Here is a 24,553-nt window from a genome sequence, read left to right as displayed (position 1 = left end):
GTTAATGACTCGCAAAGAGACAGCATCATTTTCACATCTTACTATTAGTGGGAGCGGAAGAAAGGAAAATGCTAAGTGAGTTATGTAACCTCCATCACAAATAAACTCGTGCCATTAGTCTGTTCCTGAACAATACCGAGTCATGTTCTCTAAATTACTGCACTATGGCCAAGTAGTCCCACTGTGCTTAATATTCTTCCTCTCTCTATATCCCTTTCTCCACCTAACACCTATTCTTCTATTCCATTTCATTGTTTTATTTTTTTTTTCTTTTTGTGATGTGGTCTTTTAATGTGTGTATGTGTGTATGTGTGTGTGTGTGTGTGTGTGTGTGTGTGTTTACTTCTCACTTGCCTGCCCTGTCCCTTCCCTTTGTGGCCCAGGGGAACAAGACAATGGAGGGTTTGGCGCTGGCTACACTGTAGCAGGCTCCGCTGTGTGGCTCTATCCTCGTCTCCCCTCATCTCCACAACAAAAACAGGGTCAGAGCATTCCCACGCTGCCCTGCAGGCCTGCCCTGCAGTGCCTCTTATTAGCGCACACACAGACAAACACACACCCACTCACACACCCACATAAACATGCACATATGCACACCACACATACGCTCAATCACACATGCAGACACACACACACACACACAGAAGCATGCACATATGCACACCGCACATACTCAATCATACACACACACACACACACACACACACACACACACACACACACACACACTCACTCACTCACTACCCCCCCCCCCCCAAATGTGCACACACATACTTAAAATGATCGAGTCATTGGCAGCTTGTAAGGCACACTGCTCTGAACTTCTCTGCCCTCCCTCCCACTCCTCTCCTGCTTCTCCCTCTTCCCCAGGGGGTGGGCTCTCTCCAGCTGGGCAGGCACACAAGCCTGGTACCGCATCCCGCCCCATTCAGATGTAGAGCAGGCCGGCACGCTGTTTATGTGGGGAGTGGCATGTTGCGAGATAGTTACACAATTCATTAAAAGCTATTTTGAGACACAAAGCGAATGGCTGCGACTAAACGTGCCTCCCTTTCATAGACTGAGGCCTGCCGGAAAAGCCACAAAGAGCTCTCATTGTTTTATAAGCAGTGGCCTTCATTACTGTTCTAGCCCAGGCAATGCAATACCAATTCAGCACAAAGGGCCATATTGAACTCCAATCGACCTGCGTTCTTTGGCTTTTCTGTCTTTTTGGGAATGAAAAAGAGAGAGAAGCAGACTTCACATCCTTCCCGCAGCTTGGGCTGAAGGTCAATTTACATAATTACTACTTTTCCGATTGCTTGCGTTTGCTCACTCACCTGTCTAAGAGTGACAATAGAATACGGGCCAGGAAGGCAATGTGGCTTCACCATTTGTCACTTTGGTAGTTGAATTGCTCTGCAATAAAGGCTAATTCTTATAGTGGGTTAAATCTGGCTTACAGTTTTTTTCCCCCCACAATATAAATCAGATGCAATACTGAACTCACTTTCTCAAAACTCTTCGTACAATTCCCTTTACCAACACACAATTTTAAACACTAGTTAAACACACCCCCTAAAAGCAATAAAAGCACCAAACCAATTTAGAAACATCTCAAAATCAACACATTCCACCAGAACGGTCCTTCCCAATAAAAACACCCATAACATGCTGACTGAAAAAACAGCAAACTACAATACACAATGTTTCTACTTGGAGAGTCTTGTCTTTTTTTTTTTTTTACATTTTCCTTATACATATTTGCATAGTGTGGACATGAGAAAACAGAATACAACAACATTACTATATAAACTGTATTGCAGAACATGTTAGATGAATCAGAAATTCTGCAATTTGTTCAAAAGTTTATTTTACTAGTATTTTGCAATGGCAGCTCCAAAAACAAAACTAGTCACTGTTATTGCAACAATAAAAATATATATCTCTCAGTAAATATACATGCATTCATACACACACATTTGTTGAACACATGTTACAGTGCCCTATTCAATTCTGTCTTTGTCATTTGGTCACAGGTTCCCCATGTTCTCTCGTGTAATACATCTGGGGTAAAATGCTTCGAATGCCCCATCCGTCCCTGGCAGTCTTCTGCAGATATGTCATGGCATCCAGAAGACATTGCATCAAGAAGGGACATTTAAGTATGTGGATGATGGTCATACACCTTCCACCTCTATGAGGAAAACAATTTCCTTGTGCAGCTCAAGAATGGAGAACATGCTTGGAGGAAAAGTATTGTTGTTCCCGTATGAGCTGCAAACCACTCTCAGACCACATTGTCCCAGATATTCTCTCTCACCTGAACTCCGTCTTCTCTGCTACAAGCCTTCCACAGAGATCATCCATGAATGATAAGAGGTGTCCCCATGTTGTATGGCCCAATGACAAGCTTGTGCATCAACTGTCCATTAGTGGATATCTCATTTGTTACTAAAGTTCTTGACCATCCTCTGTACTCTTCCACCACATACACACTCCTCTCTCTCCCCTGTCCATTCCTCTTCCTGTGCAAGAGTGGTTCCTCTTCTCCCAATCACTTTCCTTTGTCTGGGTGAGTCCATGTTAAACATACATATCATGATAAAGGCACCACCTTTTGTAGGGATCCTGTATTGGATAGAAAACACCTGGATAGGTCTTCTCTGTAATCAGTTGTGAAATGGGCATTTGCATTGAAACAAAAACATAAAATGTTAAGGTATAAATGAAGAAAACCATGACTCAACCCACAGTTTAGTCCACATAGACCAGTGTAATGTCAAATAATCCACAGTTTAGTCCACTTAAACTAGTGTAATATGGTGTGTAGTCTGCTTAGACTACTGTAATGTTAAATGTGTGATAAGCTTTGAAAAAGTGAACATGGAACTGAACATGTTCTGAGTATTGTACTAACAGCTTCTGGTCACATCAATGAAGTGTTCATGAAGCTAGCTAAAAAAAAAATAGACAAAGATTCACACACAGAGACCCACAAGCAGACAGACAGACACACATATAAACATACACAAATGCAGAACATAAAAGCACATGCACACACAAACACACATCATTTACCAGCACGCACATTCCCACGTAACAATCCTCCAAACATTTAAGTGTAGAAGTCTGAGATCACTGCCACTCACTTGTTGTCAGTGCAGGCCTATTGCGCTTCACTTATGAGCACTCAAAACAAAACCCAGACCAAACCAAAAGTCCTTCTGCTACCAGATGAAAAAGGCCAAGATGACCCATCAAGGTTGTCAGGCTGACCTCTATGATGCCTGTGAAAGTAACTAACTCTTATGCACCCTATTAATCTTAAGGGCTTACACTACACTACTTAAAGTGCTATAAGAGACAGTGGAAAGAAACATTGATTTGAAAGGAAGCCTCAGCTTTGTTTTCCTGCATGCAACCTTGCACATGCCATCTCCATGCAATTCCCATTTTCATTATATGCTCTGCAATTCCCAACCCTGTTATACACGCTTAAGGACCAGGAGCTGCTCCTTCCCTGTCTGTGCTGAGAGTAAATTCAGATGAACACAGAGCTTTGCTTTTGCATGCATTTCTCTCCTGCTGCCTGAAGGATGGAGATGAAGAAACAGAGAGGATGAAAAAGCACTTCCTCTTCAGAAAGCAGACTGGTGCCAGTGCTGAGTGTTTTTATCCTCCTCTCCCTTTCTTTCTTATGTGTTACTCCCTTCCTCAGGGACAGATCTGGGATAAATGAGCACCTTGCTCAATTTGCATTTGAAAATAGCCACACCTCTTGAGTGGCCACAACAAAGATAACATGTGTCCTTATGAATTTCCAATAGCATTTGTGAGTTGATTTTAGCATCTGGAAATTTAAGTGAATTTCAAAACAGGCGGAACACTACCGCAGGCACTAATAACAGCATTCCTGTCCAGACTGTTATACATTGGTGGGGGAGGGGGTGGGTTGACAAATGGGGCCATAATATGGGGTACCTCTGGGCAGGAGTGTGGTTGAACTCAACAGGTATAATCTTAGATAAAATTAAGGGCACAGAAAATGTGTGCCCTAAGAAAACAAGCAGGAGGCCAGGTAGCCATACTCCTGAGCAAAGCAGGTGGACCTCTGCACAGTTTTTTAGCACCTGTGTGTTACAAACCAGCAGACTGCATAGGACTGTAATCATGTGGGGACTGCTCTGGCATTCATGGTAGTTATTTGGCCCCAGTGAAAAGGAGCAGTCTATGGGTCTGGCATGGCCCTGGGGCATATTGGGTTATTTGCTGCTGAGTGAGTGGTGCATGCTGATTGTGATGGAGGGTGATTCAGAGTCTTTCTCCAGTGCCTGCTCAGCTTGCTCATTATGGCCGGCATCCGGCACCGCAGCCGCAGCATGACAGGACCTGGGGCCCTTAGATGTGTAGAGAGATGGAGGGGATTTATAAAAGGCCAAGATCAAAGCTGCCACTCATCCTTGCGTAGAGGACAGTACACACACACACACACGCTCACAGCACAGATTTAGGAAAACCAAGAAAAAGGTTCATATATTTTATCTTTTAAATCCTTTGTTACTGTGATATTTTTTATCAAAGGGTGGTGGCCTGTAGGATGAAGGTATGTCTTTTACATAAAAACCTTGATGAACTGTGATCATGGCCTTTGTTCATCTTTGTTTTTTTTTTTAATCTACATAACACTATATGGACAAACTACCAAGAAGTGTATTGCTTTAGTTTTCAAGATCATTCTATTGCATGCCCACATAATCTAATTTTAGAACCTGACCATCATACAGGCCTGTTGTCACATTTCTGATGATGTAATGAACAAAAAGTATTCAGATAATCAATGACATGGCAATCACACACCATGCCAGGAAAATAATGGCAGAAAACACAAAAACGACAAGATGTTGACACCTGGCTGAGCTGAAGGCCTATTTTGCTCCATTATTTTTGCAGTTTGACAGCTCCATATGGGTTCTGGCACAGAACAGGACAAAATGCTGGCATTCGCTGATTCTAAAAGAGCTTTACCCTGGCATGCCTTTAGAGAGGCTCCTACCCTACAGTCCACTGAGAAATACTGCAGAAAAGGAAAAAAAACCAAAACAATAATTAGCTGATAGTCATTTGTCAAGCGGGAATCAAGAGTCTCTAAGAGACAAAGAGTATCATGGATGACAGTGTGATTATACTATATAAAGACAAGCGAGAAGTTCGATGAACAAACACATCATCACTACAGTGCTTGTAGCTTGCCGCGACCTATTAGGCCCTTGGCTTGGTAAAAATGCTGCCACCACGCGGGATTTCTGGTCCGTTTTCCCATCCACCACAGTAGGATTTCCTGCCCACCAGCCTTTCACATGGCGCAGCAGGACAAATGTTGACAGGGTGTACTACGCATAAGTCTGAAAGTTAATTCCAGTAATGATCATTTGTTATTGATGTTGTTCTATAATCGATAAAAAAAAAATCCATTTTGGTGGAAAAAACAGGACTACTGTGGCTGACTGTTTCGCGAGTTCTCGAGTGGGCCTCGGTAGTTGCACTAAATGAACTGCATTACGGACAGGAAATGTAGGTCCATCTAAAACGACCGAATAATTCAACTACAACCGTATTGGTAACAATGATCGAGTTTAAAACTCATCCGCAGATACAGTGATTTGCACTCTGTGCAGTTTTAGTAAACAGCAAAATTGTGGAATTCGCAATAAAGTTGTATGTAAGATACGCTTACCGTTCAAGTACTAACAACTTGAGGGAACATCTCGAAAATACGCATCCATATGAGTATGGCGGAAGGATTTTTATGCTGCCAGCTAGCGTTACCGTTTGGGGAGTAACGGTGTTAAGAATGTAAGTAGCCTGCTTTCCCCCCTTTTTAATAGCTCTGCATTGTAAATTATTCCTCGGGGTAAAACATCTTTGTTGTCACGTTTCTCAGAATTGTCTGCCTTTAATTTATTTAAAAAAAAAAAAAAAACTACTGTAAATAAACGCTGGCTACGCTTCTGACTAAATAGATATTGAGAGAGAAGCTTCCTGCACTGCAAGTCCCCAAGAGTTATTTTTTTCCCCCGTTTCGACTCAAGGAAAAGTTAAAAGACGTATTTATGTTGAAATAAACATACCTGTACACGTAGTTATGTTGTGTTGGTTTTCCTTCTTATGGACGTAATGCGTAAAAATAGATACTCGAATGGTTCGAACCTGCGCGGTTTTGTTTTTTTTAGAGGGAATAATGGCACGTCATTTTGGCCAATTTTTCACAGCTCTATTTGTTATGGTGCCTGTGCGACGAGCTTCAGTGCAAGAAGGAGCATAACATAACCACAGTGTGCGAGAGAATATAGTGCCAGTGCATTTGCCTTTAAATGAAGTGTATCTCCCCACAGGCACGAAGACATGAAGTTTTATTCCTCTGTTTTTATCACATTTGTACAGTAGGTTAAAGAGAATGTTTTTGGCCCCAGAGCTTGCCACACTGATTAAGGTTTAAAACTGTAAACACTCAGTCTGTCTTACTGTGAGGACTGGAGTAAAATAGCACAATTAAACTTGAAACTTGTTTGTAAAAACTTTCACAGAGTGACATGACACTTTCTTTGTAAGAGGGAAAAGCACTGCAGTCCAGTCCTGTGCTTCTGCATTTCAGCTCTCCATAGATATAATATCTAACAATGCTACCAATATAGGCCGAACAGGATGCAGTGATGACTACTGTCAAATTTTCAGCCTATTTTCCAAATAATTCAAATATGAACAATGTTATTCCTCTCTTCTCCTTAAGAGTTACTTTTCTATAAATATTTGTCAAGGTTTGGTGATACATGCTGGGTAGGTATGTTTATCTATGCCTTTGTGTAGACAGTGAAGAGAACTCCCAGAGGGCCTAGAGCAGCTGACATACTTGAAGGTGTTTCCCAAGATCTGCACTCAGGATTATGTGAGTGCCACTGTACAGTCGTGCATATGCAGACACGTCATTGCATGGGAATTTATGTGTTAACCAAATGTGGACTACCCTATGCATTCACAATTACCATAGAACCAGTAGGTATGTAACTGACATCAGCACAATGCAGACATCAGTTTGATTTTTAAGATATTGTAACTACTAATGACATATAATGACATAAATGACACTAATCTAATCTAATGACATCTAATGACACTAATGACATAAAAGAAATGGTTGTTGACTTCAGGAGAGCAAGGCGAGATCACTCCCCGCTTGCCATCAACAGCTTCTCAGTGGAGATCGTCAAGAACATCGAGTTCCTTGGTGTTCACATAGCAGAGAACCTCACCTGGACCCTGAACACCAGTTCCATCACCAAGAGAGCCCAGCAACGTGTTTACTTCCTTCGGAAGCTGAGGGAAGCCCATCTCCCATCACCCATCCTCACTACCTTCTACAGAGGTACTGTAGAGAGCATCCTGAGCAGCTGCATCATTACCTGGTTTGGGAACTGCACCGCCTTTGACCGCAAGACCCTCCAGAGAATAGTGAGAACAGCTGAGAAGATCATTGGGATCTCTCTTCCCTCCATCACGAACATCTATATAACACGCTGCATCCGGAAAGCCACCAACATTGTGAAAGACCCCACACACCCTTCACATGAACTGTTCACCCTTTTGCCATCTGGAAGAAGGTACCGCAGCATCCAGTCCCGCACCTCCAGACTGTGCAACAGCTTCTTCCCAGAAGCCATTAGACTCCTGAACTCTGGCTAACTCCAATTCCAATTCAGATTCCAAAATGGGCACTTTTATACATGCTTATATACAGTCACACACACACACACACACACACACACACACACATACATACATACATACATATCTATACACACACTCACACATTGTTTTGCATCGGACTAGTGCAGAAGTCAAACCTCACACAAATAAACGATGCACTCCTGTTGCAGTCTTGCACATTATCCTACTTGCTGCTACAGTACTGTACTAAACCAGCACTGTACTCTGAACTGTTCTGGCTGCTACCGGTGACTGCTATGTTCAGGGTAGCATGTCACTGATTCCTATGCACAACTCGCTTTACATATGCCCAGTACTGTGTACTGGACTAAATAATTGCACTGTCTACTTTTTTGTATTTGTCCTGTCCTGTATTTATTAATGTTTATTTAATGACATTTTTGCACTATATTGGACTGTTTGCACTTGTGTAGCATGTTGTCTGTTGCACTGTTTTGTGTTGCACCATGGTCCTGGAGGAACATTGTCTCATTTTTGTTGTGTACTTGTATATAGCTGAAATGACAATAAAACCTCTTTGAACTTTGAACATCATTCTATGTCATTTGTAGTGTGCACGGAATAGTTGGTTAAAGGTGTTTCATAGGATTATGGTTATGGTTAGATGTAGACTTGGGCTATGGAACACCCTTGGCAATTAGATGAGAAACACCATCAAAAGAAAATGAGAAGTAGAAATAACTGCATAAAATGTTTCAATTTCACATCTTTGCACCATCAGTGTGCAGTGTCTGGAGAAATCTGTAGTCACTGCTTTGACAGACAGGTAGAAGGTGTTGTCATGCAAAAGTGCTATGGCCTATGTTGTAAGATTTAGGGACTCAGCTGTAGGCTGCTTCTGTTTCTAACAGGACAGGGTAGCGTGCAGAGGGAGGTAAATGGGTCATCACTCACATCCATACCTCTTACATAACCCCTGTGTGAACAGTGTATTGGATGCGCAGACTCCGCTGGGAGCCTAACACGAGTGTCTATGCTGACATGTTCAGAGAGGCTAACTACGTTGCGTTGTGATCCAAGGGTATGTGTGGGAGTCGACATCGTAATTTATTCACAAATAAACTAGCGCAGGGCATGCAGCATGTGTACGCGTGCGTTAATCGTTTCATTAATTAGACAACAGCATTACATTGTCAGTGATTTGAGAAATGGAGACAAAAGTGCATACACAAAACTATTGAGTATGCCTATTATCTACAGCGCTCTGCTATGGCTACGGTGGAAAAATTGCTCGGTGAACATTCATTAACATCTGATCAAGCCGCTCCGAGCTTGAGCTAGAACCCAAGAGCTCTTCGGCAGTGCTTGTTCTGGCTTTTAATGAGAAACAATACGGCATCTGTTGAAACGGCAGGATATCTTGTAGCATTAAAGCCACCATGAACGTACAAATATTTCGATAGAGGTAGGCTCATCATTTTTATCGTAATGCAGAACACAAAATACTTGTTCTTTCTTGCTGTCATCTTACTGTCTTGGCACATCACATGTTTTGGTGGAGAGCGGAAAGAAAAGGGAATATATATATATATATATATATATATATATATATATATATATATATATATATATATATATATAAAACATTTGACGTGAGAGACAATGCGCAGCTGAACTGACACAGCAAATCCGTGTTTGAATTCCGCCAAATTGACTGTTTGACCATCTGTGATTCTGTGGCATGCCGCGCCAGAATCAGATTAGCTAGTTAATGTATTCTAGTCCAGAGGCCTGGGTAGGGCCCGGCCTAGATGGGAAGTCATGAACTTGCTTATTTACCTCTCAGATCGCTAAATACGGCCATAACCTGTGGTCTAGGTTAGGTTAGGGGTCCCCGTATACATAGAGCACAATTTTGTCTGTCTTATAATAAAACACTTGCTTGATTAAGCGAATAACTAGGTTTAACGTGATCAGCGAATTTATACATCGTGGGTCTTGATAATGTGACATTTTAATACAGTCAAAGCAACTTGGACGCAAACTACGATGCGCCTGGATTTATAAATAGATAGATAGATAGATAGATAGATAGATAGACAGACAGACAGACAGATTGATAGATTGATAGATTGATAGATTGATTGATTAATTTCGGCATTCCTTTCATATCCAGTCACAGTTTGTCGTTGCTAAACCTACTAAAAAATGCAATAAACTTACATATCTCTGTACGTTTATTAAAGTTGGCTCTGGGGCACGCTCATAAATAAATAGATAAGAAAACAGATAGACATAATCTCACTTTGCAGCTGCTATTCAAACATGAAGTCAACAGCAAGCAGTTGTACGAACAAGGTTAGTGGTGACATCCTGTGGTGGAAGTAATCATTTTCCATTAAATCTACCAACACAGCATTCCAGTCCCATTGGCTACACATCAAAATGTGCAAAAAGGCTTTAAGAAATACACACGGACCACTAAGATTAATAATGTGATGGCTAAATTCTAATGTGATTAAAATATGTATGGAGATTAAAGGTGTATGAGGAGGATTTTGATATTCAGTCTGCTGAGACTCTCTGAAATGCAGAGTGATCAAATGTCTAATATGACCTGAAGCACTACAAAATTAAATGCTAAATGAAGAGTTAAAATGCATTTAAATGGACCTAATAGCAGTAGTTTAACAACACGTACCACTATGTTTCAAATACAAGGATTCCTTAAGAATAATATGTAAATGAAACTTTTACTATTTGTCACTGATATGAGAAGAATGGTAACTTTTGCATTGCTATTACAAGAATGGTAACCAGAGCTAAATAGTTTCTAAGGGAAAAAAGTTTCACACATTTTGATAAAAATACTTTATTTCTTTATAAATCCACATATAGTACCTATGAAAGCATAAAATTCCATCCCAGGACATTATTATTTTCACTTATAATTCAAATCATAAATGGCTGAAGGTGTACCTCACATACAAATACGTATACAGTCAATTGGAGAGAAGAAATTCTTCATTAGGCCTGCTTTCAAAACGGCCCATTTATTGTTGAACATTGTTTTTAATGTCTGTGAAAGTCAAGGTGTCTTAAAAGTCAGAGTATTCAGGTTTTGTTGGTACATATCATTTTAAAATGTTTCGGTGCAGGGTGAGTAACGAAATCCTAGTAGTGACTTTTCCTTTCGTATAAATCTTCAGAACCCATGTACAATCAGCTAAACAGATGTCCAATTTCCCTCAAAAGGGAGGGAAAGTTACAGAGAGAGAATTGAGACAATAGAAGAGTAGAATATATTATCAAGTGCCTGAAAAGTTCACCAAATGGTTACTCAGTATACTGATTTTTTAACAACCTGCACTAACACTGTATTTCCATCAACCATTATCTGTTAAAGTCGAACATTTTAATCCTTTGGCTTTGCACCTTTGCACAGACTGGACTTCCCACGGTGACTGAATATTGAAACTCAGTCTCGATAATTATTCAGTTTCCATAGGTTCATGAAAGAATAGCCACACAAGTCCAATGAGGGTAATTTTTTTTTTTCTTTCTTATTCTTTTCTCTAGGAATGATGGCCTGTGGTTGGGACAAACTCTTGCCCAAATGCTCCAAAACAGGGTCATTAATGTCCATTGTTTGTGTAGGAGCTTGCATAAGGGACCGAAAACAGTTGTTACTGGCTTCCACCCACTTCTTCTCCCAGTAGTATACTGGCTCCAATCCCAGGCAATTCTTATTAGCCTCCAGCTTGTGTTTGCCTAGAAGAACCAGAAGTAGAGATGTTAGAGCCAGCTGCTGCCTATTTTAAAAAAAGGAAAAAATTGTAACATGTGGCAAAGACTACGCTGAATAAAATAAATAATAATAAAATAAAAACAATGGTAGTTTCATTTAAAAAGTTCTTAAAAATGAAATAAAATTACTTAGAATTGTGTGCCTACAGTATTTGCAGCAGGAGGAAACTCAACCTACATGGCTGCAGTTCTACAGATTTCTGCTGAAGCGTTTCATAACCATGCCTTACTCAGCAGATTTAGAATATGAGGAGCATATGGAAGGTAAATTCAGCATGTTAAAAACCCTGCAGACAGACTGGCTTTCCAGAAGGTTCCTAGACTTCTTTCACTCATGTGCTTTTCAATACTTCCTGAACAGCATTAGCATCGGAGAAAGCATAGTCCAATATGAAATAAACAGCTCTTCCAGACAACATAAGCTAACTGAGCATAAATGAAAAGGGACAATGAGGGGGGAAGTCGTATGGGGTAACCGAGTGAGGCCAGACGCCGTTTTCATGCTCCAGCTCACTAGTGATCTGCAAGCAGCAACACGCTAACGCTAAGTCCTAACTATTTTTAGCACAGACTAGCCTGACGCAGTCAGGAGGGATTCTGGGTCGGAACTGTTGTTGGCAGGAAGATGATGAAGAGGTTATGGCACACTTTTGGTAGCATGCAAACAACAGTGATTACCCTCAACGACAGGGCCCCATCCCTTCCACCGCATGCTGTTCCCCCTAAAGATTAGCCCATCTGTCTCCATATCTGAAGCTCAAAGCTTTTGCCCCTCTATAACTGTCTAACCCCTCTCACCTTTTCACCTATCTTCACTTCACATCAAAACATCCCTATTCTCCTATCTCCCGCATCATCCGTTCTTGCTTTTTTATATTCTGTACTACCTGTCTTCTCTCTCTATGGCTCTTTTGAAATGCGCTCTATCTTTTGCCATGTTGTATTCTCTCCACTTTTCAGGCCAAGGTAAAAAAAAGAATTCCAGGTTAGCTAGAGAACTCAGTGCATGTTTTCTTCCATTTCTTCTTGCACTATACTCAAGACCAGTTGCTAAAGGAAATGTCCACAAGAAATGGACACTACCTGCTGTGATTCACATTATATTCTGAATTGCAGTTGAACATGTACCTCAGGATAAATAGTAGATAAACTTTTACTCAGAGAGAGTCCAGCTTCATTGCAGCTTTAGAAAGGTTCTCTGTCATCCTGAGAGCAGTTATAAATTAAGCAGTATTATTTTATGATGGCCATCCTCCTTATATTTTCACAGTATAGGACACTTCCTAAACTCCAAAACTTTAAAATTTTTTAAGTCTGATCACATAATGAATCTCTCCGCATCTAATTATATAGAAGGATAAACACTTATGGAATAATCTTATGAAATGTTCATTTGCTTCAGACTGTGGTCAGGCTGGAATCAGCTTCTGCTATTACAGGGCATGCTTTCACACCAAACACGACTGACAGGAGCACCTTTCATACCGGTATACCTGTTCATGGCCATTTTTACAACATGCTCTGCCAAAGCACTTCAGTAGAACTAACCCATGACCAATTGACCAAGATGCCTGTCTCACGTTATGTCCATGATGTTAAATGGAGTAATCTCAAGAAGCCAAGCGTTCTAAACCAGCAGCTATAACCCTACCCCTCTAACCTGGCCACCCAACCACCCATGTGCCCAGCTTTGGCAAGAATTAGCCATTCTCCACATCCCACACTGAGCTCCATTCACACTCAAACTGCACAGTTGTGGAGGAGATTGACTCTCCAGATGCACTCGAGCTGCAACTAAAATACACCTTAATGTCGCTGGGGCGCTGATGATTGGTTTCGCAGAAAAGAAAATACGAGAGCCAGCACGAGGACAGGTGGCAAGCCAAGTGGGGGCTTATTTTCCTCTACAACCTCGCTCCCCCTTGCCCTCCTTCCCTCTCTCACTGCATCTAGGTGCTGTGTGAGGTTTATGATGATTGCTTATTCCCACCAGTTCTCAGACACGTGGGTGGGGGTCGTGGAAGTGGTGGCTGAAATAGAGGGATTTTCATCACTTTCTCTTTGTGGACGTAATGCTGCCGTGAAGTGGATATTTAAATACACCCCCTGCTTCACACAAATACCTATGTACAGCTCTAATGCTTCATAACAACAAAGTAAGCATATGCTTGTTAATCCTTAGTAGGGATTATCATAACAAATGGACATAATGTGCTGATATACAAAGGCGTCTGGCGAACATAATAGTGAATGTTGTAAACATTCACTATTATGTTCACTGGAGTCTCCTTACTCTTACAAAAAAGCAATACAAACACATTTGAACTAATCTGTAGTCAGTCTGTCCATTTCAAGACAGATAAAGGAAAAATATCTCTTTGTTAGGCTGTAATGTATGTACTAACTGGCAGTACTAACAAATACTAAATGTCTCACCATCTGCAACATTGTGAGGTTCTATGACTACCAGTTGCTTAGCAACAAATCTTAACAGAAGAAGAAAAGATGAACTCACCTTGGACAGGAGGTAATCTTCAGTAAGGCAGAGAGACCCCAGCACCAGAAACAAACAAACAAAAAAAACAACAACAAAAAACAAAAACCATACAGAAGAGGAGAGTTGGTTGGGTGGTGTAGCAGAGCTTGACCCTGTGTTATTGCGATATAGAATCCTCCTCTCTCACTGACTTCCCATAGTCGGGATTCAAGTCCACCACTGTGGTGCCTTTCAGGGTACCATAACCCCTCTCCTGGGCTGCGTAGCCCTCTGGTCTCTCCTGGCTCAGTGGGGCTGAGGGCTTGCTGGCAGCGCCCGAGCAGGAGGAGGAGCGGGGAGGGGGGCCCACCACCAGGGCTGCCCCCTGCTGGCTACCGTTGGTCTGTGAGCAGACGTTGCTGACGCGGGCGGCCTTCTGCTTGTAATGCTGGCTGTGAAGCTTGTACTTCATCAGCAGGATGAAGATGAAGACGAGCACGGACGCCACAATGATGCCGCCAATAACGATGATCATAGTGCCACCCAGGAACTGGTCATGGAGCGATCGGCAGTGGTGGAAGTCGCGCTCAGTGCTGAACGCAACGCAGCCCACCAGACGGGTGGCTGTGAGTGCCGTGATGCCGTCGTCATACACGGCCAGCACGCACAGCTCATAGTCGCGCGACGATGCTAGGTCGTTCAGCTGGAACAGCTTGTGGGAGGCGGGAATCATCCTGAGATCGTGTGTGTATGTGTAGAAGCGAGAGAGAGGGAGAAAGTGAGTGATGGGCAGAGGAAAGTGGAAAGTGGGGGAAAAATGGCAAGAAAAAAATTAAAGATTTTTTATTTGAGAAAGATATAAAGACATACATGGCCCTGTATTATTGTAGAAATAAGGAAAATATGTGAAATGCAAAATGCAGAAAAATCAAACAATACACAATGGAGCAATACGTTTTGTTACATTTAGTGTCTGGTATCACTGTAGCACTGACAGTATTGCTCAAGCTTACCACAGTGAAGGGCAGGACAAATCAAAGCATTCTCTACTTGTGACTAGGGAGATGCCTGATTGGCTGGCACACTGCATAGCGACAGGGGATAAAAAGAATCCTGCAGTTTCTAGCGAATAGCAATTGCAGGGACCCCTGGCAATAAACAGCTCATGGCACAATTGGGACTCAGTCCCGCACACTGATAATAAGGGACATTAAAGATAGGCTGTGAGTGGTTAAATGTGTATTCCTTGAAATTTTTATATATATATATATATATATATATATATATATATATATATATATATATATATATATATATATATATATATATATATTTTGTGTGTGTGTGTGTTTGCAAGGCACACTACTGTCTGTGTTTATTAGCACACTACTGTCTGTGCTTTATAGAAGTCACCTACATTGCTTGCGGACAAGTCTAGCACAGCCTTCACAGGTGAACGACTGACCCTACAACTTACATTCCGATTACAGTCAAATTACTTGTGACCTTCACATTGTAATACACACTCACACACAGACACACATGCATGCTCCTCTACCATGCATGGCCATGTGTAAATATTATGTGTTGCTCCCCAGGTTGTGTGTGCCATTCAGTCAGTGGGGGGTTTTCTGACAAGGCTTTTTGACCTATGTTTCCTTTCTATTTATCAGTGTTACTGCAACGCCCTGGTGTACTGGCCTGATAAGATAAAGACCTGCTTGTATAGGGTAGTTGTTCTCTGTGTGTTTGTGTTTGTGTGAGTTTGACCATGAAGTTGTTCATGTGTAAAATTACTCATGTAAGGTAATGCTTGGAGCAAGTGAGGTCACATATTTCAGAAACATTCAACATGTATTGGATATGAATTGTAATCCTCTATTGTGTAACAGAGTCATGCACATCACATGAAGATCTAAGAACAGCATAGGGCACTTTCAATATTACCATCAAGGACCATATAAATATTGTGCTTTTTCCTCTCTACAAACCAGTGGAACCAAATTATCTGCATTTGAGGCACTGTAAAATTCACCCTGCCTCAGTAAAACCAGCTGTGATGGGGCCACATCTGATCGTCCCAGCACATCATTCCTGTGCATGGTCTGCTTTCCCATAAACAGGCTGCTTGAGTGACAGTGCTGCAGCATGCCACAGCGGCTGTAAGTGTGGCCAGCCCCCTATAGCCACCTGAGCCTGGCTAGGCTGCTCTACAATCAGCCTCTAACAAGCTGCCACACCGAGCCTGCGGCGGGCCGCGTGACCGACACATATTGAGTAGGGCTTCTCCCCTTCATGACTGCAGCAGACGCCTGCTAAACAGCTGTGGGGTGTGGGGTGGTATGTTATATCCTGCAGTCACGTTGCCTGGGCATGCAACGGGTGAAAGGTCAGGAGGGTGGCGGGGCACACGGAGGTCACCGCATTTGACACGTTAGGAGTGTGGCACTGCGTGGCAGAAGTGGTGCGGTTTAATTACCTACTTGTAGCATGCTGTGAGAGAAAATCTAGAGAAATGAATGGGAGAGAGAGAGACTGGGTGTCTTCGTGCGCTGGGGATTCAGTAAGCCTTCTCCTAATGACAGCTGACAGTAACCTTCTCCGACATGACCTGCACCTCACCCTATTCTAATAATCTACTTCCTAATAAGCCACTTTCTAAAACCTCCCTCTGCCATGTGCTCAGCATCTTCATTGTTCTCATGGCAACCATTCCTGTTCCCTCTGCCGGACCCACCTTAACCCAGCTCTGGGTCGCTTTCTATGCCATCTCTCACCACTGCCATGTACCCTCACCCTGCCCAGCGTTTCTCCAGCCAGTTCTACTTATTCGGCATCTCATGATTCCCTGGAGACCTGACATTTGCCTTGGGTTTCAAATGTACACTATGAAGTCTTCCTCGAGCGTCTGGTGTTTTCTGAGCTTGAATGTATACCCGCATTATGCTTTTGACACCTGTTCTTCCCCTTTCCTTCTTGATCTTACCACTCCTTTCCCCTCACTTAAAAGTTTGCAGCACCTGACCCTTCCGCTCTTTGCTGCCAGCTGCTTCATGTTCTCAGGCAGCTTCTCATCTTGCAGCTTCCTACACTATCCAGACTTTATCCGACTCCCTTTATCAAACCCCCCCCAAGGTCACACTCTATAAACAATCTCTGGTTCTCTCAACCCTTTAGGACAGCCTGCACCTTGAGTTATTTTCTACCAACCTCTCACTGTCTGCAGGGAGTCTGCAGCATGTATACCTAATTGATTCTGAAAGGCATTTTGATTACTCTCCACCATCGTAAACCAAAAGCACTCCCTTTGCTTTTTGCATAATTAACAGCAAATTGCTTTTCGTATGTATCTTTTTATGCTCGTAATCTGTCCAGGGGGACATGGCAGAAATTAATTACACCCTCCCAGACCCCTTTAATGAGGAATCACTAGAGTTAGTGGTGAAGGGGCCAGGACAGAATATTAAGAGAGAAAAATCAATGTAGTCATTCCTGCATGGTGGAAATCCCCGAAACAGGAGTTTGTGCACAAAGAGTTCAAGTGAATTCAAGCAACCAGGAAAATTCAACAATCCTTAAGGCATCTTGGGCTGCATGAGAGTATTGGTTTTTCATCTTATTAGTGGAGAACGCAGAGCATGTGTCTTTTAATAAATCATTGCTGGCTGTGGCCTTTTGAGTGATGGAGTGACTCCTAATTGAGCACCTTAAGAGCAGACTAGGACTAGAGATGGGCTTTTGGAATGCTGCGAAACGCAACAGTTCTGGCTCGCCTCCAAGGCTGGACTTCTGCAAGCCCATCCATTGTCTAATGCAGATCCTGCTTGGCAAACATCAGGCAGCTGCTGCTAATAACTTGGCATTCCTTTCATATGTACAGAAATTATGAGACTTGAGACTTGACAGGGATTCTCCTCAGGCAGAGGATGCTCAAAATGAATGGGAATGGCCCTTTCATTGTCATATAATGTAGAAAAGAGACCTGCTAGATCACTGCGTATCAGAACCTGTCTTTGAAACATATTGCTGTGTCCCTGTGTGGATGCCATCTAAAGCCATTTGTATTGATCAGTGGAATTTGGGTTTTTTCTCCTAAACTGAAGAGGATTCAGCTGAGGAGCAACAAAAGGCTTACTCTTTGAAGCTTGTTCCCTACAAACAAAATGCAGAATCAATTCATTAATCAATTAGAATAGTATCAGCTTTAGAAACCTGTTTGTGTAGAGAGCCATTATAATCTGATGAGTTCTCATAATAAAGAGAAAGAAAAGAGTGCTATCCAAGTGGATGCTTACCAGATCATTTGAAAATATTGTGTACAATCAGGGCAATGTTTATTGATCTGATACACAAGCCACTCAGTTGTAAACAGAGTCCATGGCAAACATCACCTGATCTTTCTTAATATTAATTTAAACTCAGCAATGACAAATGATGCTCCAGATATTCCTGAAAGACCGTTTCCCCAGTTATTCTGAATCCCATTTTAGTGTCAACACATCTACTGTGCTCTTCTATCAAAGAGGAAAAGAAGTGAGACATATTAAAACATATTAAAACATGACACAACATATTAACAGGAATCTGGATATCACCAAGGGATTATGTCTAAAACATGATGATAATGATACATAATCTTATTTCATTTATCCTCTGATTTACATTTGATGGGAGTAACACAAATTAACTGTAGAGGTTCTGTTTCCATAAAACATCCATCAGTCCAAACTGCATTGTCCCTACCTGTACTAAACCTGTACAATTTGGATTGACTAGAGGAATCTCTTTTTTAGCAGTAACTGCTTTCTGTAGCTACTAATTAGCTGTGCTTAGTGGTTAAGGTGTTTTAGCATCTGCATTTTAGGCCAATTTATAATGGCTCACCCTGCTTCTTTTGAGTTTCTTTTGAGATTACAGATACCCTGACATTTTGCTGCAGAATCTCCTATAACATGGAGATCATTCTTCAGCCTTTGCAAATCCATCATATGCATACACATGCTGTCATACTTGTTCGATCATGCTTCAAAGCTCAGATTAGGTTTTCATGTTAGGAGGCTGCGCTTATTTTTTTTTCAAGCAAAAAACAATGTACATTTGCCAAGAACTTCAACTTTCATCTCATCTGTCCTTAAAAAAGGTTTCAGTGGTACTGCACAACATCTAGTTGGTGTTCAGCAAACTTGTGATGGACAGCTATTATATTTGGGGCAGCAGTGCTTTCCCCTGTGGTAACCTCCCAAGAACACAACTTTTTTATTGTTTTTCTTGTAAAGTGTACCTGATTTTGAAATGTTGGAGGCTCAATTCCTATGAGTGGGAACAACTTTTCTTTGGAGGTCCCCAGAAATCATTTTGATTGAGCCATACTGCTGGATATAATTCTGTGGTGTATAGCAGGTAACCAAGATTGTGTCTTTTTTAAAGCAGGGCAGATCCAGTCCAGACACTGATTTGACTGGAACACTTGACTCCAAGTAACCGCTTTCAAGAGGTATTCATTCTATAGCATATCAATCAGAGGAACTTAGCCATCATTTGTTTTGATTGTTTAATCCATTTGTTCAATAAAATGTAACTTTAGAACCTTGAGGATAGGGAGTAACTAAGCATCATGTTTTTCAAGGAGTAATGCCAAAGGTAGACAGATTCCATGGAATTGTATGGTTGAGAAGAGGATTTGGGCAGCAACAGATTTAACTAGAATCTTTATAGTTGTATGCTATGATTATTCCCTCAATTATTGTTTGGATGACAGTGGTAAGTGAAGCTGAGCAGATGCTTCATGCGACTGAGTTTCATTAAACTGAACCACAGTACTAGCATGGAACGAAGATTTTTCATCATTGTTTCCATGCTCATTAATGTTATAAATGGTATTTAGAATGGTGAGATTAAGGCTTTAATGTGAAAATAGTCATATGTTATTTGTCACTGCTATGTAGCCATTGATAGCAGTTAATTTAAAAGTTGGTACTGTCTTTGCTGACACCTTTGCTGACTATTGTCATCTACTGCTATAGGCTCTCTCAAATTAGTACGTATGCTAGCAAATATGAATGCAGCAATAGACACATGACCAACAATCTAACTGAAAGGAACAAATATGCCACTGCTGTAGTCATGCTTGAAACCCTAGGCTACAAAATACAAGTCAGAGGACACTCCTGCTGTTCCTTTTAGAAATAGAGGCAAGAAAACAAGATTAAAAACAATTTGGAAGAAAGTCAGCAAACTGTCAGAGCTCCAGAAGGACATAAAGATCAAAGATGGGGCCTAGCTATGGAAGATGTACAAAGGGACAGCCAATAAATTAGGCTCTAGTATCTTCTAAACAAAGGTTAACAGCACTGGCAACCAGACTGCACAGATAAATAAAAGAAGCAGTGGCCAAAAGAGTACATGTCTTCTTCACCAATAAACCATCCAAAGTATATTCTCAGTTTCAGTGCAACCCTGACTGTGGATCCATGCAGAGCTCAAACAGAACAGTACTGAAAGAGCATAAAGGAAAATGAATCATCACATAACACCTGCACTTAGAGGTTAAGAGACCTCAAAGCAGAACACCTCAATCTCCCAGAGCAAGAAACATTCAGCATTGCAAAAGCAGATGTCTCACAGCAGGTTAGAAACATGAATAATTGGTTAGTCCCAGCTACCAGCTAATAACTACTGGCTCCCATCCATGCTGGCCAAGGCAGGACAGGTCTTGTCATCAAAGACATCAAGGACATCAAGATGAATGAGCATATATGCAAGAGTACTGCTCATAAGGGAGTTGGTAACACTACCAGAAGTTCAAAACACCACCTACTCACAATCAGTTGTCCATCAGGATTCCAAGGTCAGACAGACCAACCTAAGCATTGCTTTGATGGACTACACATCTGGATACTCAAATGCCTAGCCCTGTATAAAGTCAAAAAGACCATAAGGGCCTTCATCCAGAACTCAAGGGAACACTGGAGGACAACACCAGAAGCCAACATAAAGACACTGTCCAGGTCACCATAAAGTGTGGCATATATGAAAGATGCAATGTCCCCACTGCAGTTCTGAATAGGCCTGTTTCCTCTCAGCCAGATTATGAATAAGAGTGAGTACAATTACAGATTCAGGAGCAGAACTACCATCAGCCACCTCCTGTACATGGATGACATCAAGCTGTAGGTCAGCATAGAAAGAGACATTGACTCACTGATCCACCTGAACAGCGTCTACAGCAAGGACATAGGAATGTCACTGGCGTTGCAGAAGTGTGGTTGGTTGACAGTAAAAAGTGGAAAAAGTGATCAGGACAGAGGAAAATGAACATCCATAATGTTAAATAACAGACCCGAAGGACAGCTTCAAATACTTGGAGATTCTCCAATGACATTGAAACCATGAGGCAGAAACAATAACAAGAGCAACATCCAGTTGAATTCGGAAAAATAAGGTGAAAGCCATAAACATGTATCCCCTGCCAGTCATCAGATGCCCAGCAGGCACAATAAGTGGGCCAAGAGAAGAACTGGAAGACGCCAATGCCAACATCAGAAAACTCATCACAATGAATGAGACACTCACTGGGGCATACATCACCTAAGATCCAACATCCAAAAGCTGTTTGCCAGCTGGGTGGATGTGAAAAGAGGCCTACAAAGAGCAAGATTCATTGTTCAGGGTGAGACACAAAATATCCATGAATATATCAAGCAATGGCCCCCAAGAATGAGTGCCTTAGTCAAATGGTGATGTGATGGAGAACAACAAGGCTAAGATCCTGTGGGACCTTCAGGTCCAGATAGAAAACAAGTAGTGGTGAATCCACTGGACATCGTGATAGTAGACACAGAATGTGGAAAGTTTATGCCAAAGTTGTCCCAGTGGTGATAAGCGCATTTGTGACTATGACCCCTAAGATGGAGTAGTGGCTCCAACAACAGATCCTAGGAATGACAACATAAATCTTAGTCCAGAAGAGCGCAATCTTAGGAACAGCAAAAGCACTGCACCACACTCTCAAACTCCCAGGTGTCTGATAGAAGGAAAAATATGACTGGAAGAATTATTATTTGGTGTGTGTGTGTGTGTGTGTGTGTGTGTGTGTGTGTGAGAGAGAGAGAGAGTATTTATTAAATACTCATTTAAAAACAAATAATTCCATAGGGCACACAAACGTAAGTTCTATGTATGTTTATGAAACTAAGATTGACCTTATCTGTCATGGGACGCTCCCCCCCCACAAGTCACGTGGTACGGCCTGCCACCTGCAGGGGGGTTCACTCATGTTCGAAGGCACGCACGTGTACAGCATTACGTGTTTAATGTGTGTATGTCTATTTAAACCCTAGTCGGTGCATGCCTCATCGTTGGTTATTGTTTGTCTGCATGTTAGTATTTGAAATTGGATGTATGTATTTAGGTTTGTCCTGCCTATGTTAATCCTTTACCCAAGTGTCTTCATGTTTGTCATAACTGTTATGTGTGAGTGCTACCCTTGTCTGCAAGTTTGCCGAGAGAGTCTGTGCGTCCTGCTCCACGCCCTGCGGCACTCGGGCAATGCCACATTATCAGGAAAGTCATAACATCTGGGTACTCAAAGAGTAAGAAGAAAGCTGTTTTTTTGAAACATTACTCAGTAATTGTTAGACAGTGGTGAAGAAGTAGAAGTCTTTGGCACTCACCTATAAATGAGGATATCATCTGTAGAACTGTTGTACTGGATCTGGTACATACGAATACCAGGGATATGGCTTTGTGAAGGCCAGCGGATAGTGGCTGACGTTGCTGTAATCTCAGAAACGCTGACACGGTGCTCTGTCCGTGGCTGACCACCACTGCTGTTCGACTTGATGGAGGTGGGCATGTCTGAGGGGCCTGGTTCAGGCTCCATTTTGGGGTCGTAATGGGGCGAGGGGTTTACTACCAGCTCCACAGGTGCCGTGGCCTCGCCTGCCGCATTGGACGCTATGCATGTGAACACGCCTGAGTCCTTCACCGAGGCGGTGAGGATGTCCAGTGAGCCATTCTCATATGAGGTTGTTCGTGATGTGTTGCTTATCAGCTTGCCGTCTGGGCTGACCCAGTGGGTGGTGGGCTCAGGGTCACCTACTGAACGGCAGCGTAAGCTTACCTCCTGGCCCTCCATTACAAACATCTTGGATGTGTGCCTCGTAATCATAGGTGGCTCGCACACAAACTCCTCCTCACGAATGGTCCAAAAGTACTTCCCGGCAAGCTCCTTAGGTGAGGCGCACGTCTCCAGGTCGTCCTCACGCGTGAGACGCCGCAGCCACACCAGCTCACAGTTGCAGTGCAGCGGGTTGCCGCCAAAGCTCAGCACCAGTGCCGTCAGCGGTGAGCCCTTCATCTTGGCATAGACGGGGATGCGCAGGAAGAGTGGGTCAGGCGGGATCTTCTTGAGCTTGTTGGATGTCATGTCCAGCCTTGCTAGCTTGTGCAAGTTGGAGAAGATGCCCTCAGGTACAAACTCGATGAGGTTGTGGTCCAGGCTGAGGGTGTTGACGCTGACCAGAAGACCAATGGTGTCCCATGGCATGTCCACCAGGTTGTTGTAGGACAGGTCCAGGTCCTCCAGCGTCTCCAGGAAATCCTGGAAGGCGCCATCAGAGATGCTGTGCAGCTGGTTGTTGGCAAGGATGAGGTGACGCAGGTTGACCAGGCCCTGTAAGTGTGTGTCATCCAGCATGGTTAGGCGGTTGGCGTCCAAGTGCAAGGCATGCAAGTCCTGCAGGTCAGCGAAGGCATAGGGCAGGATCAGACTGATGGTGTTGCGAGACAGGGTCAAGTGGATGAGGCTGCTCATGTTGGCGAAGTCCCTGTGGCGGAGTGTGGTGATGTAGTTGTCCATCAGGCGTAGTTCGGCGGTCTGGCGGTCTATGTTGGGCGGCACGAAGAGCAGGCCCGTCTTGGCACACAGAACAGTGTAGGATGGCAGCAGGTTTTGACAGGTGCAGCGCTTGGGGCACAGCATGGCGGTGGCGGGCAGCACGAACAGGGCCAGGCACATGAACACTCTCTCCATGGTGCTGCTCCTGCAAACCAAAAATGGAGAAAGAGGCTTTAACACACATGCTGAGCACACAGTCTTGCTGGGGCTCTCTCATACAGCCACCTGTGCACGGACACCCCGAGTCTGAGATCAAGCAGTGTCACACACACAGACAGACAGACAGACAGACAGACAGACAGACAGACAGACTGATTGATTAAATACATACTCAATATACTCGGTAACATATCAATGACATAGCTGTAGTAAAGAATCTAAATACATCTAGTAGATTAATCAAGAGACTTAGCTGTATTTAAGATGTTTATAATTTGATTACATTTTTCAGTTTATTTTGAGTGCCAAGTTCATATCTGCAGATGTTAACCTGAGAATTCACTGAACATATAATAGGTATAATGCTTACCATCTTATACCCAACAAGCTGTTATAGACATGCTGTTTTCAAAATTTTTTAACTCGATGTTGATTAGGGTTAGGATCAGGATTAGGTTTTGGTTTGAGGTTAAGGTAAATTGGGTTGGTTTGAGGTGTGATAGCTG

The 24,553-nt window shown here is 42.5% G+C and overlaps 2 protein-coding genes and 1 long non-coding RNA gene across 8 annotated transcripts in view; 1 reads left to right on the top strand and 2 right to left on the bottom strand.

Moving 5' to 3' along the window:
- Positions 1 to 1,830: 1,830 nt before the first annotated feature.
- Positions 1,831 to 6,240, bottom strand: LOC113576090 (uncharacterized). Of its 2 annotated transcripts, none has more exons than XR_004775955.2 (2): positions 6,114 to 6,240; positions 1,831 to 5,059 (listed from the first exon to the last, which is right to left on the bottom strand). It is a non-coding gene; the product is annotated as an uncharacterized LOC113576090 (long non-coding RNA). The 2 variants fall into 2 exon arrangements; XR_004775954.2 differs by lacking the exon at positions 6,114 to 6,240 and adding an exon at positions 5,720 to 5,848.
- On the top strand, positions 5,700 to 8,314 carry LOC113576091 (uncharacterized). 4 transcript variants are annotated; one of them, XM_081716135.1, is made up of 3 exons: positions 5,700 to 5,838; positions 6,850 to 6,928; positions 7,191 to 8,313. In XM_081716135.1, coding segments are annotated over exons 2-3 (534 nt in total). In that variant the 5' UTR covers positions 5,700 to 5,838; positions 6,850 to 6,926; the 3' UTR covers positions 7,723 to 8,313. The 4 variants fall into 4 exon arrangements, with proteins under 4 accessions (XP_081572261.1, XP_081572259.1, XP_081572262.1 ...); XM_081716136.1 differs by having other exon boundaries at positions 5,704 to 5,838; positions 6,854 to 6,928; XM_081716133.1 differs by having other exon boundaries at positions 6,850 to 8,314.
- A 2,249-nt stretch (positions 8,315 to 10,563) lies between these two features.
- Positions 10,564 to 24,553, bottom strand: part of si:cabz01090165.1 (leucine-rich repeat and fibronectin type III domain-containing protein 1-like protein) — a 102,935-nt gene continuing 88,945 nt past the window's right edge. For both annotated transcript variants that reach the window (XM_027008014.3, XM_081716198.1), the window contains exons 2-4: positions 22,663 to 24,033; positions 14,030 to 14,724; positions 10,564 to 11,478 (exon numbers count right to left, since the gene is read on the bottom strand). In XM_027008014.3, coding sequence (XP_026863815.1) covers positions 14,169 to 14,724; positions 22,663 to 24,023 — 1,917 coding nt within the window. In that variant the 5' untranslated portion in view covers positions 24,024 to 24,033 and the 3' untranslated portion in view covers positions 10,564 to 11,478; positions 14,030 to 14,168. The remainder of the gene's footprint in view (positions 11,479 to 14,029; positions 14,725 to 22,662; positions 24,034 to 24,553) is intronic.

Source organism: Electrophorus electricus, chromosome 6 (assembly GCF_041902795.1).
Source record: "Electrophorus electricus isolate QZ-2024a chromosome 6, ASM4190279v1, whole genome shotgun sequence".
Classification (NCBI taxonomy): domain Eukaryota; kingdom Metazoa; phylum Chordata; class Actinopteri; order Gymnotiformes; family Gymnotidae; genus Electrophorus; species Electrophorus electricus.
This window is presented reverse-complemented; position numbering and strand designations above follow the sequence as displayed.